This window comes from Rhinolophus ferrumequinum, chromosome 13 (genome assembly GCF_004115265.2).
Source record: "Rhinolophus ferrumequinum isolate MPI-CBG mRhiFer1 chromosome 13, mRhiFer1_v1.p, whole genome shotgun sequence".
NCBI classification, from domain to species: domain Eukaryota; kingdom Metazoa; phylum Chordata; class Mammalia; order Chiroptera; family Rhinolophidae; genus Rhinolophus; species Rhinolophus ferrumequinum.
The window spans coordinates 36,135,398-36,150,100 of record NC_046296.1 but is presented as its reverse complement, the minus strand read 5'-3'; the positions used below and the strand labels follow the sequence as shown (position 1 = coordinate 36,150,100).

The following is a 14,703-nucleotide window of genomic DNA, read 5'->3' as shown; positions in this document are numbered from 1 at the left end:
ACCTTTAGAGGCTCACTTCATCTTTAATGTACTTTGATTGTGCTCTAGCCAAAATTAATTCCCTCTCTTCAAGAGAGGGAAGGGATGAAGCAGGAGAAATGCAGGCAGGCTTTTATTTGGCAGAAGTTGATAAGTTTGCTACTCTGATTTAAAAAATAAAAAAGAATCAGAAAGCTTCCACCAAAAGTGTGTGTGAGGAGGATGGAGAGAGTTTAAAAAACAAACAAATGTGACTATACAATAGAACCTTGGAAGGAAAGAAAAAGTGTTCTGACCCAAAGGAATGACCAACTGCTGCTCACATACAATTTTCTCCACTATCCTTCTATCCTTTCTCGTTTTCAATGATAGGTGCACCTGCTTTTTCATTCACATAGAATCGGTGTAATTTGGAGGGAAAGCAATGTTTGTAAAGACCAGCAGACGGCGCCTGACTGGGGTAGCAGCGGCGGTAAGGAGAAAAAGAGTGCTGTATCTGCGGCAGGGACCCCTTGATGTTCTCCCCTCCCTACAACCCCAGGCTCTCTCCCCAGCCAGTGGCCTCATCTCTGGGGAGACAGACAGAGAGCCACAGAAAAGTAGAAGTCAATATGCACATGAGATTATTAGCCAAGTGCTTCCCACTGGTACACTGAGGCGCCCCACCCCCTCACCCACCCCCATCTGGCTCACTGCACCCACCCACCCACGCTCTGCCTGCCCCTCCTGTGCCCTGGCTCATCTCCCTGACCTGGGACTCACACAATCTGCACAAAGGCAGGGGACTGGGTAAGAACTGCACCTAAGTAACAGAGCAGCAGGCGCCTAGAATACTGTGAGCAAGTGGTGGGAGCAAAGTGACTCCTCACTGGTTCAGAGGGATCTATCCTCTCTTACTGGAAGCTAAGAAGCCCGGGTTTGGGGTATCGTTCCTGTCTCCGTCCCAGTCATTCTTAACTGGAGAGAATTCTTGAGAGGGAACTGGGGGGAGGAAGGGAAAGGATTCCTAGGATCCACAGTGAGGTGTGTCTCTATGCCACTCCTAAAAAGGAGTTGCTAAGGGGATTTGTTCTCTCTTCGGTTAGATTAGGCTATAACTTCTCATATCTAACCAGAATTGTCTCCAGGTAGGAAGCCTGTCCCTGGGGAAGGGGGTCATCCTGGTATCACCAGCAGCTGTTCAAGGAAGAGGGATTACCTAGAGAGCCGGGGAAACGATCCAGAGCTGAACCAAGTCTGAAAGAAGGGGCTCTGCAAGGAAAGGGGGGAAAGGATCTCAGGAAGAGTGTCCACAACTTTGTCCTTCTTTTTAAAGTTGCAGACTCGACACTAGAGGAGAAGATTGGGAGTGGTGACAGATTCACAAAAACGTCTGGTATCTTATTTATTGGCAGTTCAGGGAATCTGAAATTGGCATTTATCTGAAGATGAGAGGAACCTGGCCTTACATTGCTGGCCACTCTGAAGAAGGAACCTACCCACAAAGGCTTTTCTTCACATTCTGCTCTTTACAAAAGAACCCAGGGTGAGGAGAATAGCTTCTCTTGTTTTCAATTACCCCCTCCGGGCAGACCTCCTGACTTACCCCAGCCAGCACCGGCCTAACTGCCCTGCTTGGGAAGCACTGAGCTGAAGTAGGAGAAAGCAGAACACCCCTTATCTCAACTGCCTTCAGCCACGATCCTCAGGTAGACAGGCATTTGAGAAAATAACTCAGCCCAATCACCAAGAAAAAGAGGTGTATATGTGCATGGGGTGGGGCAAAGGGGATGGTGTGCACAGGTCCCCTCTTAGCCTGGTAGGGGCTGGCCAGCAAGGGACCGGGTGCCACAGTTACCCTCCTCCCTTCTCCAATGAAGGGGAGAGCTGGGGGCAGAAAGGATTGGTTTCCTATTGAGTGAGTCCCGGGACCAACCTCTTCTCTGTCACTGCAGTCCCGGCACACTTTGGAGGAATGTACCGGCTGGAACCTCTCCCTCCCCCAGGCCAGGGAAAAACGAGCAGGAGGTGGGGCCGCACACGGCACAGACAAAAGGTTCTGCAGAGCCTTCCTCTTTCTGGCGCTCAGGTCCCTCCGCTGAGCGTGGCGCCCCATCAGCCACACCGAGTGACCTTCTGGCGAGTGAGCCCCCTTCCCGCAGGACCCAGGTGCCTGGCCAGGGACGGTCCTTTAATAGGTGCCCACGTCTCTCTCCCAGCACCACGACAAGGAACGCCCCTCCCACCCCTCACCACAAACACCCGCGACGCCTTCCCCCACCCCCTTTCTATTGTCTTCAAAGAGATAAGAGGCTCCCACCAAGTACACCAAAATGCACACCCTCCCTCCCCTTCTCGCGCTCCTGTGTCTCTGAGCCTCAGGGGCCGAGAAGTGAGTGCAGGGTTGAAAGGGGCGAGCGAGGGAGTAACCCGCGAGAACTTGGCATCTCAGACCCACCGTGTCCGCCTCGCAAGGATGCCGGTGACCTGTAGATTGCAATAGGCACTGAATGATGCTTGCTGCTGCCATGGAAATGGTGGATGTGGTGCGCTCCCAAACTGGACGCCCCCCATGCCACTCCTAGAAGGCCGCTGAGGGTGAGCGGGACAATCCAGAGCAGGGCCAGGCGCCCCCCTGCGCCTCCGCCGCCGCCACCCCCGGGGGAGCCCAGCTCGGCGCCGCACCGGAGCATCCTCTGGTACATGGCGGGTGCCCGCCTAGGGGCAGCCGCCCCGGGAGGCAAAGTTTGGGGCGCAGGGAGGGGAGAGGGCACCGGGGAGCAGGCAGCTCGGGGTGGGCTGCGTGGCCGCCGCCTCACCGAGCCAGAGCACCCATCCTCTCCCTCCTTTGGAAAGTCTTCTCGGGGTCCTGTAATCCACCGCGCCTTGCACCCCAAAGCATCCGAAACATAGCCGAGGCGAAAGCAGCTGATGGGGGACTTGTCCAGAAAGGCAGCCCGGGGAAACAGCAAGCTCAGAGCGGGCGGTTGTTCCCAGATTTCCAGGGCTCCAGGTTCTCGAGAGATACTCCTGAAGAGTTTCGGGCGAGAGTGCGTGCCAGGGGGTGGGGAGTGGGGGAAATTGTTTAAAGCTCCTCCCGGAGGGTCCTCACTTCTACATGACAGCCATCCACCACGAATCCACTAGGTAAATCCATTTAGCATTGTGTGTGGGGACTGGGGAGGCCACTTCGCCGGCCCAACCTCCTTTCAAAGGAGAAGCAGACCCCATGGAATCGAGGTGCCCCTTCCCTCCATTCAGCCCCCGCCGGCTGGCCCGCTCGCGCCAGCCTCCAGCGGGCAGCGCGCGGAGCAGCAGCGCGCATCGCCTGCTCCGGAGGCAATCTCCGTGTCCGCTGCCTGCTGACACTTACGCCCGGAGAGGGGTTCAGAGGCAAGAGTGCACCCTTATGAAGGAAGGGGGTCGAACGGGGAAAATAGAGCAAAGGAAAAGAAGAAGCAGACGAAGAAGTGGAGGGGTAAAAGAAAAAAAAAAGAAAGAAAAGAAAAGGAAAAGAAAAACCACACGCGCTGGCAAAGCGAGGGGCTCTATGCAAATCTGCAGTCTCCAAACAGCAAATCACTGAAGCTGGGATGCAATGCAGAGGACGAGCCTATGTAACGAGGGAGGCTGGTCTAGCGTCCCACAAAAATCACCCTGCTTTACCTCTCATGCATTCTCCACACATCAAAGGGACACGTGTACAGAGATGCTGGGAACACCTAAAAAGCAACTCTCCCTCCTCTGCCAGGTGATCCCTCCGTCTGAATTACAATGGCAAATGGCACCCGTCCCCTACCCCTATGGTTTAGATGTAACCAGTGTCCTGAGAGCTCTCTTAAAAGGGATAGAATTCAGCTCCTTTTATTGGACCAAACTTGTTCTGCCAGGTGTTTAAACCCAATCTGCTAAATATGGCTTGACACCCTCTACTCAAGCGTCAGTTTTGATGATCTGTTAATTACACATATTACTCATAACAAAGAGTCCTCCTTCCCTCTACATTGTCATATCTCAGATAAGGCAGTGAAAGTACAGGGAACCAAAATAAACGGGGGTTGGGGGGGAGAGGATGAGTGAGTGTAGCGGCTGAAGAAGAGACAGAAAAAGGAGAATGAAAAAGAGAAAGGAGACAGGTGGGAAAGAGGACAACAGAGGAGTGAATGTGAATGCTTGTATCTCAGTCGATCATTTTAGGGATATTTAAGAACCCACAAGATCTCTGTAGAAGCCCAGCTGCGGTGATCTTTTATAAAAGTGGGGGTTCTGCCTTTCTCTCATCCCTTTCACTCGGAAAATAGCATCAAGAAACAAAGATTCCTAAATCTAGTGCCCCCAAGCGAGGGCATTTATATTCTATTCGGTGAAATGCAGCATCTTTAACTGGAAGGTATGTGTCCTGGGTGAAAGACCAGCAAAGCTGACACTCGTCTAAAACTCTAAAGAGCTGGCACAGCAACTGGACTTGGCAAGGAGGGCCACAGTCACTGGAGGCTGGCAGTTACGATTTGGTATTATGGTTGCAACACTCCTCCAGTTTCCAAAAGATGATAAAAACTATGACACGTCTAGTGACTCGACATTTTCTGTCTTTATTTCTATTTAAGAAGAAAGGGAAACAACTCAGAATAGGCACTACTTCCCACATCATCTATATAATCCCTTATATCAACAAATAGAAAGTCGTGTATTGGGGGGTTAAGTAATTCTAGGAGGATTTGACTCAAATCAGCCACTCACAGTTGCCATTTAAAATTCTATGTTATCTGCCATCCATTCAGAAGTGACCCAGGGACTCTGGTGGTCACTGTGTAACAGTGTCTAGGGGACACCAAACCAAATCCGTAGCAATCTATCATTTCACATTCTTGTCAAAAGTTTATGTCATTCTACTAAAAAGATAATTCTTCAGTAGTTTACTAATTGAAATGGCTTAACCATACTAGAGAAGGCGTTTTATTTACTTAAATATGCCGTGTCTCCCAACTTCCCACAGGTGCTCAAAACCCAATAAAATCCAAATTCAGCACCTCCCACTGTGGACTGTTGCTGTCCTTATACCCAGGCCATTTCCTTCTCCTGTTATCATTTTTTCAGCATGTGTATTTCAGTCACTGTTCAAGGGTTGTGATTATTCTTTTTTTTTTTAAATATCAAGTAAAGCTTCCAAAGGAAGAGGATAATCATTCGTGCAGTACGGTTGTAGGATGCTAGGTTCGTATTCTGAATTTGATATTTCATAGTGTTCATATGGAAAGAGCAGTGGATTAGGAGGCAGGAAACCTGTGCTGCATTCTTGGCACTGCCATTTACTGGTTATGTCAGATTAGTTACTTAGCCTCTCCCTGAGGCTCCCTGGCTTCCTTTATAAAATAGTCATGTTCCTATCTTTCCTAAGAATCCCACAGGGCAGGAAGGATATAATGCAATATTTAATGTGAGTGTGCTTTAAAATATATCAAACATTCCCCACAATTAAGGCATTATGTCTCTCTTCCCATGTAGGTCTAACATATTTGAGCTGATTAGCTTGCACAATTCATTCAGCACCTTCTATCTATAGGAAGTATAGAACATTCCATTGTTCTCCAATGCCCTCCTACATGGTGTTAATCTATCTTCCCCTCCCCAACTAGATGAATTCCTAAAGGGGAGCAGAGTCAAATCTTTATTTGGACTCCCTCTAGTGCCCAGCATATGCGAAATGTAAGTTAGTCTCTTAGCACATACAGTCAACTCTCATTATTCCCAGGAGTTCTGGTCTATAAAGTCTATGAACGCTGAATTAGCAAATACTGAACCCATGCTCCTAGGGGTTAGGGGAATGCAAGCCTCTCGTCACAACTTTTTTATCAACTAATCAATATAGAACCTTGTTTTATGTGTTTCGCTGTTTAAAGACATCTTATTTAATATATACTGTTGATTCATTAACGTTGAACTCAGAGCCAACATCGCTATAACACAAGCCTGAATGAGGCTTATCTAACATACTTATTTTCTCCATCCTTCTGCTTAGGACTGTCCGCACTTCAGCATTTGTTTAGGGGCCATTTGTACCAGCAAAATCGCCAACAAAAACCACAAAATTGTGAAAAACATGGCACTGAATACCCCAAGAAGGCCACTCATTTTAGCACAAGAGCTGAAACAAAGCAGAGTGTTGCCTTGTTTGACCTCGGCTGGGAAGATGGGTTGCGGGGACCCAGTTGTTGCCACTTCGTGCATGTCTGTTAACGACCACCCTAGTGCCATGGCGATTGACTTGGGGGCTACAATACACATTTTAGTGAGGAGGTAAATTCATATCCATGCATAACAAGGACTGTCTGTATTTGTTATTCTCTTGATTAACAGGGAAGGATGGTGCCAGGACTTTGGAGAGTGATTTGTGTAAATTCAAGTGATAGGAATAGAATAAGTATAGAGGATTCTGATGAACCTTCCCAAGAGCATTTCATGAAGAAAAGGCTCCCCTGTCTGTTTTATATTGTCTGGGGCCTTGGGAGATAAAGGCAGGGTTAGGGAAAGGATAGGCCAGAAATCTTAGTTTTATAAGAGTCTCAAGAGATAAAGAAGAAATATTTATGGCTTCCTTGAAAGAAGAAATTGTAGCTATAGTTATTTCGGGCAGATGTCCGGGGCACCTTTGCAATACCTAGGAGGTTCTAGGGTGGATACTATGATACGGGTGCTGCAATATCTGTTATAAATGGTTGTAATTTGGTGGAACAAGGAGCGATTCTTTGTACAGAGGGTAGAGAAAAGTCTCGTGAGTGAACACATGCCTAATCTGAATAAAGCAAATAAAGCTTGTGCTTACTCTTTGTGTCCATTCAGCCAGTTAGTCCTTGTGGAAGGAACTGCATTATTTAAAGGAAACTGAGGCAACATTTGAAAAATTGTGCTTAAGTGAGTAAAGAATTGGTTGCAGGAGACATGGTGCCTGACTCCTTGTAATATACTCTTAAATATTTCAGCATAGGCAGTGGGATATAAATGTGTTTGTATTGTTCTGTATCCCAGGAGAGTCAGTTGCCTTCATCAGGAATTTATGCTCAGCCAGAATTATAGAAGCCAGCGGTGGCTTCTAGAAGCCTTGAGCTACCATCATCTCCAGTTATGATGTGGCTTTGCTAACTAATCATAAGTATGTTAGAAATAGGTTATCATTGGTGAAATGCATGGCTTGGCAATTGGTACAATGGTAGTTAGAAATGTGTTATCTTTGGTGAAATCATTAATATTCAAGATACGTAGTTGACCACAATACTTTATAGACATGCTTTGCTTCTACTTAAATAGAGTATGTGAATATAAGAGGCCTTTCTCCCTTTACTGTAAGGAATGTTGCCATAATAATAGAAAAAAAAAAAAGAGAATGGACATACTTGTAACAGGCACAATTCTGAGAGATGAAAATGTTTTAGCCCATTTAATCATCACAAAACCATATGAAATGGGTGCTACAGTGACCTCTAAAAGATCTTAGTTGCCTAATTCTGACGGATGATGAGCTGGATGCTGCCACTGAAATACTGCCATATTTGCTTCAGGAAAGCCTTTTGTCAGGCCGCTAAAAGAACCAAGAGCTGGAACTTCATCAAGCTTCCAGAACAGCCTCTAAGATTTTGTGCCTACTTATTAATAAATGTCTGGTTCTGTAGCAGATGCTGGTCTGAGTCTTATATTTGCTCTGACCTGTACTTGTAGAAATTCTTAGAAGAGTCGTTAGCTCTCATCTGCCTCTATCAACTGTGGCTACTGAGATCTACCAAAAGAACCTAATAGCTGTGCGTGGTAAATTGTCCAAGTTCCACTCACAGTTGATTTATAATAAGCAAGAAGACAGGTAGCCTAAGCCAGAAAACTGTGTTAAGAAATGGGAGACAGGTTTGAACGCTGAGGGGATAAAACAAAGGAAATGGAAGGAGAGGAGAGTGAGACAGGGGAGTGTGGGGAGAAATAGAAAAGGACAGGTCATTTCAAATTCCAAAAATCAACCCTTCTGTCTCAAAAAACAAGATGGCTGTTAGACACACGCTTTCAATCTTTTCGTGTTTTTCTTAAACTTAATTGGAAATTATTACAGCTCAGTATTAACCTTTTTTTTTTTTAAGTAGACACTAAAAGCAGAGGGGAAATATATTAAAACTCACAGGTGGCACCAATCTTTTAAAAATTAAAAATGAGGAGAGTGTTGGTCTTGCATTTTGCATTTCTGCTGGTGTCAGCACAAAGGAAAAGACAAGCAGACCCCACACAGTCCTCTACCTGCATTTCTGCGTTGGGACTGAGAGAGAGTAAAGAAGGAGATAGTCCTAGGAGGATGCTGTCCATGTAGCTATAAAAATAAACCTCTGATCCTATTACCTGTCCGGGTTATTGCAGGCCCCAAAGGTATACTGAGAAAAGATCAGAATAGAAGACCAAGAACATTAAGAGCAAGACACAAAAAAGAAAAAAAAAAGAAAGAAAGAAAAAAGCCAGGCCTAAAAGCATCCCTGGAGATGCTGTAGTGCAATCTCTTTATTATTCAGATGACAAACTTGAGGCCCAGAGAAGTAACAATGTTACGGAAAAGTCAGATTTATTTATGAAGTATGCACTTATCTGGAAGAGCACTTTCATCTCCTTCCACCCATAATCCAGTTGTAGATCCAGATTGGTGAATTTAGTCACCTGAGCTATCATATCAGCTAGAACCTCCACACTGATAGAACAAATGGAAATGGAGGGTGAGGCAGTGGGAACCCAACATGAAACAACATGATACCTGGTTCAATTACAGCCTGGATGTGCAGTCTGGCTTGTGAAATATGAGTAGATGTATTCGATTCAAGTGAGCTGTGTTGAGGGCTGCAGTAGTTTATGGTCTCTATCTTTTCTGTTTTTTTAAAATAAAAACTTCATTTATGATGTCCTCCCTGCATACGCCCCAAGGCAGGGTCATGGAGATTTCTCTATAACTACATCTTTAAGGGTGGGGGCCATTCCTTGGGAACCAACCAATCATATGCCATCTTTCAATCACTGTCATCTTATATTGCCTGTATAGTTATTTCAACCAAATTGCATTGCTGACAAAGTCTTACAGAGGTTCATGCTCTTTGGACTTGAATGTGTTCATAATGTAGCTGGAGAACATGTGACTCGAGTGTCAGGCAGGAAGTTTGAATCTGAGTTGATTGTTATTATGCGTGTGACATTGGGTTTAATGGACCCTTGCTCCAGTTTCCTCATCTACAACATGAGTATCACACTACATGTGCTGACATTGGAACAGATTCTACAATATATTAAGCACTAAACATAAGTGATCGTCATTGATTCATCTGTGCATATTATACATAGGTACTAAAGACATAATGATAATGAGCTGTACTGTGAGTTTTAATTTAGCCATATTCTAAACTCTCCCCACTTTGTCTGTAGTTAAGTTTGGCCACCTCCACAATAATTTCTTAGATCCATTTCTGTTTCTCTAAATTTGTGGTGTTCAAACGTGAGTGTGCCTGAGAATCACTAGAAGGGCTTGTTAAATCATAGATTTCTTTGCTTTTGAGTCCCAGATCTGGAGAGAGGCCTGATAGTTTGCATTTCTAACAAGTTCCCAGGTGATGCTAACAGTGCTGGTCCAGGAAAACCAACTTTTCCGAACCACTGCTCTGTCTGAATGTCAGTCTTTGACACAGGTTTTATTACCAAAACAGGGAGGAGAGCTTTCTAATTAAGCTCCTTACCAATACCCTCACCTCCTCCTCAGCAGTGTCCTCTCAGAATAGACAACAGGGCTGTTCCCAGATCTCTTCTTGAAGTGAGTTTTTAAATGCTTCAAGATGTCTACCATAGAAACCTACAACATGACCCCATCTCGCACCATGGACCTATAAATTCCCTTTACTCGGAAAAAACTTTTTTTTTTCCCCCTTCCCACCTTTCCTATTTAAGCTCTTCTTTGGTTAGCCTGGCCAGTGGCTAGGGGGAGGAATTCAGGCAACGGCACCAGGGTTCCTTTCTGACTAGTCTCCTTGCCAGCCATATGGCCTTGGATCGATCACATAATCACAGTTTGCACATCAGTCAAAGGAGTCGATAATCGTGGGGTTGTTGTGAGGATTAAAGGAGTTGACAGCAAATATTTAGAACGGTGTCTGGTACCTAGCATATACCGGGGGCGCCAAAAAACTGTATACAAGCGGACACTTTGGTCAACGTTGCTCAAGCAGTAGGTCGCTGGAATCAGAAGTATCTGGGTGCTGATGGTAACCACTTTGAGCACCTCTTGTAATTGCAGAAGTCAAACGTGACCTGTATTCATTTTTTTGTTATCGGTCTATATTGGGTATTACAATTTTAGCACAGTTTTCCTTTCTTCAAATGTGTATACATTGTTTTGACACCCTCTGTAGGTATTAGCACTTATTTATTTATTTTTAGAATGGATTATTCTTTCCTCTGTTTTAGAATATGGATAGGATAACTCAGAATTGACGAGAAGGCTTGTTGCAGGTGAAACCTAACACCGGCCATCCAAATAGTTGGTCACATTAAAAAAAAAAAACAACAATAATAATCACAAATAAATAAAAACAAGAAGACACTTTCAGGTCTTGGCATATCAAGCCTGCAGTCTGACCAGTACCAACTGTTGGAATGTTCAATTACAAAAAGTGACAACCTGGGATCTGTCTGCCTGCATTCATCAGCACATTCTATCATGCACGCCCGTCACTGCAGAAGAAAGAAATATGGGATTGCTGAGAATGAAAGGACAACCATAAGGCAAGTTCGGGGTGATATAAAAACAAGATATAAGGTGCAAATTCCCTAGTAAATACAGATATTTAAACCAGGAACCAGAAATCCTGCGTACAACATGAGTTCTATTTCTTGAATGCCCACTTAGAGCATAAACCAATTTGATCTGTCTTTATAAACATATGCTCTGGAGCATATATTGCCATTTAAATGCACTGAAAGGAATTTAATCATGCAATTTGAACTGAGTATCTAAATATGTTTATCTGGGATCTATAGTCTAATCCTCATCCAATTTAGGATAAATATATTAGATTAGACATTTAATCAGAGTTATATTTTGATGTTAGTACTATTGTTAAGTTAGTGTTACTATCCCACTACAAAAATCTGTCTTTCAGGTAAAGTCAAAGTTCTTGGGGGTAGCATATGAAGTCCTTCAAAATTGGCCTGTATGCTGTCTTTCTTATTTTGTCTTTACCTCACCTTCTGCCACTTCCCCCCAAAATATCCTACGCTCCACCACATGAACTTCCCTCTTCCTTAGACACACTACACATTAATTCTTTTACTTCTTTGCCATTGTCCATGTTATTCTGTCTATAAAAACAATCTTTTCTCCTTCTTCCTTCTTTTAATAGCCCATTCATTACTCTATACAGTTTTAAGACATATGTCTGTGTTGGTAATTTTTCTGAATTCTGCCAATTATTTGGTACTTTCTCAAGTAGAGACTATTAACAAATACAAAAACAAAAAACAAAAAACAAAAAAAACAAAAAACAAACAAACAAAAAAACACACCCAGGGTAAGTAATAATGCACTCACATTATTATTGTACTGAATTAATGAAGTACCAAAGAAATTAATGAAGTATCGAAGCCCATCTTCATGTTTGGAAGTTTCAAAAAACCAAAACCAACAAACATATGAAACAAATCAACTTCAATTTATTCTTACAGATTTTTGGTTAGGTCTTTTATTACCTAAAACATGTAATAAATTTTGGCTGAACGTTAATTTGAATGCTAAATAAATTGGTTACGAAGAATAATGGAATTCATTATCATTTTTCTACTCATGTTATAAACAGATATCTTTCACATAGTATGTAAAAAAAAAAAAAAAAGGCACCAACCAAAGATGCTTGCTGCCAAGTTGAACTGCAGAGCAAACACTTATAGCGAACTTATAAATCCTTGAAAATAGGGTATTATAATGGAAATACTGGCACCATTTTAACTATAACCATTCAAATAATATCACTATAGCAGAACTTATCATCTAATATATCTGTTCTAGGATAGATGAAGGATTAAGCACTAGGTGTTGAAAAAACTTTCAGCAGCTCAATTTAAATTGCATGATCATTCCACATAGTGCAAATCTCTTAGAATATTTCAAAATGAGTACTTACGCTCCAAAACATTTATTCTTAAAAATAGATTATATTTTTGATACTTGTATAAGAAATATATTACCTCTGAGGCATTTTGAAAAATCATTAATCAATGTTGTTGTTTTTTTCAACTGCCTTCTTTTTCTTTCATGAAAGAATTACTTTCCTCAGATTTTCTCTGTTCTCTTGCTGAGATGATTCCCCCAGAGAACTCTGTGTTTATCTTGACAGGTGTTATTAGATCCACAGACCTCTGTGGAATTGTTCCTGGTTGTGTCGAGGTACAGTAGAAAACATTACTTTTGCACACTAATAAACTTATTGCATTCTAAGTAAAATAAACCACACAGTGAGTGAAATTAATCTACTAATGTCTTCCTAATGAAGCTTTTGTTAGGCATATGGTGTGGTCTTCAGTATTCATTAGGTTGCTGAAAAAGTAATTGCAATTTAAAAGGTTAAAAATAATTGCAAAAACCGCAATTACTTTTGCAGCAACCTAATAATACATGATAGGTATTAAAACAAAGTATATCTGATGATTTTTTAAATGCATGCCTGATGATTGCCTCATTTATTATTTTCCAATGAACTAGTTTACCTTCAGATTGCTTTAGGCACCTAATCAAAGAGATAGAAGAAACATTTGTAGACATAAGGAAATATTTTAAACGGAGAGAAGAAATAAATGTCTTATCTAGCATCACCCTTAAATAATTAAAACTGGATTTGCTGTTCTACTTTTTAAGGACAAAGAAAGCTTTTATTTGTCTATCCCATGTAAAATTTCATTCATTAATAGAATTTAGGAGCCGGATGTTTAGAATGGAACTGTTTTGGTCTAATTCACACTGTGGGCTTTAAAATAATGTGACTTCCTAGCATAATAAACACCAGCTCAAACTGTGGTGAAAAATGGAAACTTTAATGGCCAATGGAAGATTAATTGCAAACACAATCATTATCCCTTCATATTGGCAATATTTTGATTTGTCATACAAAAAAATTCAAAGCATCTCTGCCTACTTCAGAAATTCATCAGTTTTGGAATATATTCTGTCCAATTCCATCTCACATTTATATTAGCATATAAAAAACAGCTACAAATAAGTCACATCCTCCTTGCTATACTATGCCAAATTTTTAATTTCTCATTTTAATTTTCCATGTAAATTATCTCCTGCTTTGCTATAATCCAATTGAGATTTGGAGATCTTATCAATCATGCATTTTACTATTGTTATTTAAATGTACTTATTTAAACTATTATTTACTGCTAAGCCTAACAGAGGCAAGGAAACAGACGTAGTTGAAGAGCAAAGGTGGATCTTTCCTCCTTTACCAGTAGCAGTCAGAAATAGTATGAAAGCAATGGATCATGAAGAAAAGCAATTTCCTACTTGAGGGATTAGACAGTACCCTCTTTTGTACTGTTAAATCAAAGTTTTAGTTATTTTTTTCAAGTCACACTGACTTTTTTCAATTTACATAGTCTCTAGAGAAACTGAGAGAGACCCCTAAATACATACCATTTCAGCTAACCAATGAAAGAGAATTTTTAAAAAATCCTCAAACATGTTGTACTGCTTTCAGCAAGCCTTTACACAGCATGGAAAAAACAAACAAACTAATTAACTAACTAACTAAACTGCTACAAAAGGTAATTAGTTAAACATGAAAATTTTTGGCCTGGTATATGAGGTTTTTTTTGTTTTTTGTTTTTTGCTTTCTTTAGGAACAATACCAGTGCTTTTTATTTTGAAGCTGCTCACATTCGCTAGATTAGAAAACTGAAAACTATGTAAATTTCAGCTAATGTTCGCTTTACCTTTTAGGTTCACAACAATATTAACCACTGCCATCAGTCAATATTACATTCAGATTTGAGAAAATTTGTAGCGTAAAAGTGTACTCTGGAATATCAATGTGGAAATCCTAATCAATTCAAAGTGCATTTATATTCAAGGAGGAGAAAAGCATGCTCTTAAATAATAAAGAAAAATAACAGTTACGTATATAAAATATGGGGAAGGAAAATCAAGAGCCTCTTTTCACAGCCCATTTTTTTCGAGGTTTATTGCTTGTATGAGTCATGTTTAAGGAAACTGCACATTTTCTATGTTGAAAACTGTTATGTCATGTAATTAAGAACAAAGAGTCCCCATGGCTAAATAATAGGGTTGTGACAAAATATTATAATTTACTTCAACTTATTCCTCAGTTGTCCGGTTATGTCTGTCTAGAATTACACACTTCACACAGTAACAGGTACCTGAGATGCAGTGGTTGATTAGTGAATAAAGATCCACCTTTAATTTAATTGTCCTTTTTTGTCCCCCCTTTTGTCAAAATAGTGATGCTATTCAGGTATTTTAAATTCAATAGCCTACAGATACATTAAGAGCAAGAAAACCAGTATATTAACACGGCAGGCATTTCCAGTTTTATACATAACTGGAGTAATATTTTCTAAATTTGTTGCAATAATCTATTGTATACACTAGGAAATTATTTGTGGTAATTAAAGAGAACAGCAAACTATACACAGGAACCAAATTAGAGGAGTATGCATCTATATAATGCA

At 41.6% G+C, this 14,703-nt stretch overlaps 1 protein-coding gene across 26 annotated transcripts in view; it reads right to left on the bottom strand.

Annotated features, from left to right (window-relative positions):
- NRXN1 (neurexin 1) overlaps positions 1 to 14,703 on the bottom strand; it is a 1,077,731-nt gene that overhangs the window by 405,108 nt on the left and 657,920 nt on the right. For 3 of the 26 annotated variants that reach the window (XM_033124553.1, XM_033124554.1, XM_033124555.1), the window contains exon 1: positions 2,417 to 3,506. The exons of 22 other annotated variants lie outside the window; for them this stretch is intronic. In XM_033124553.1, coding sequence (XP_032980444.1) covers positions 2,417 to 2,663 — 247 coding nt within the window. In that variant the 5' untranslated portion in view covers positions 2,664 to 3,506. Of the gene's footprint in view, positions 1 to 2,416; positions 3,508 to 14,703 lie in introns of those variants that run through there. One more of the 26 variants, XM_033124556.1, reaches the window with a different exon arrangement.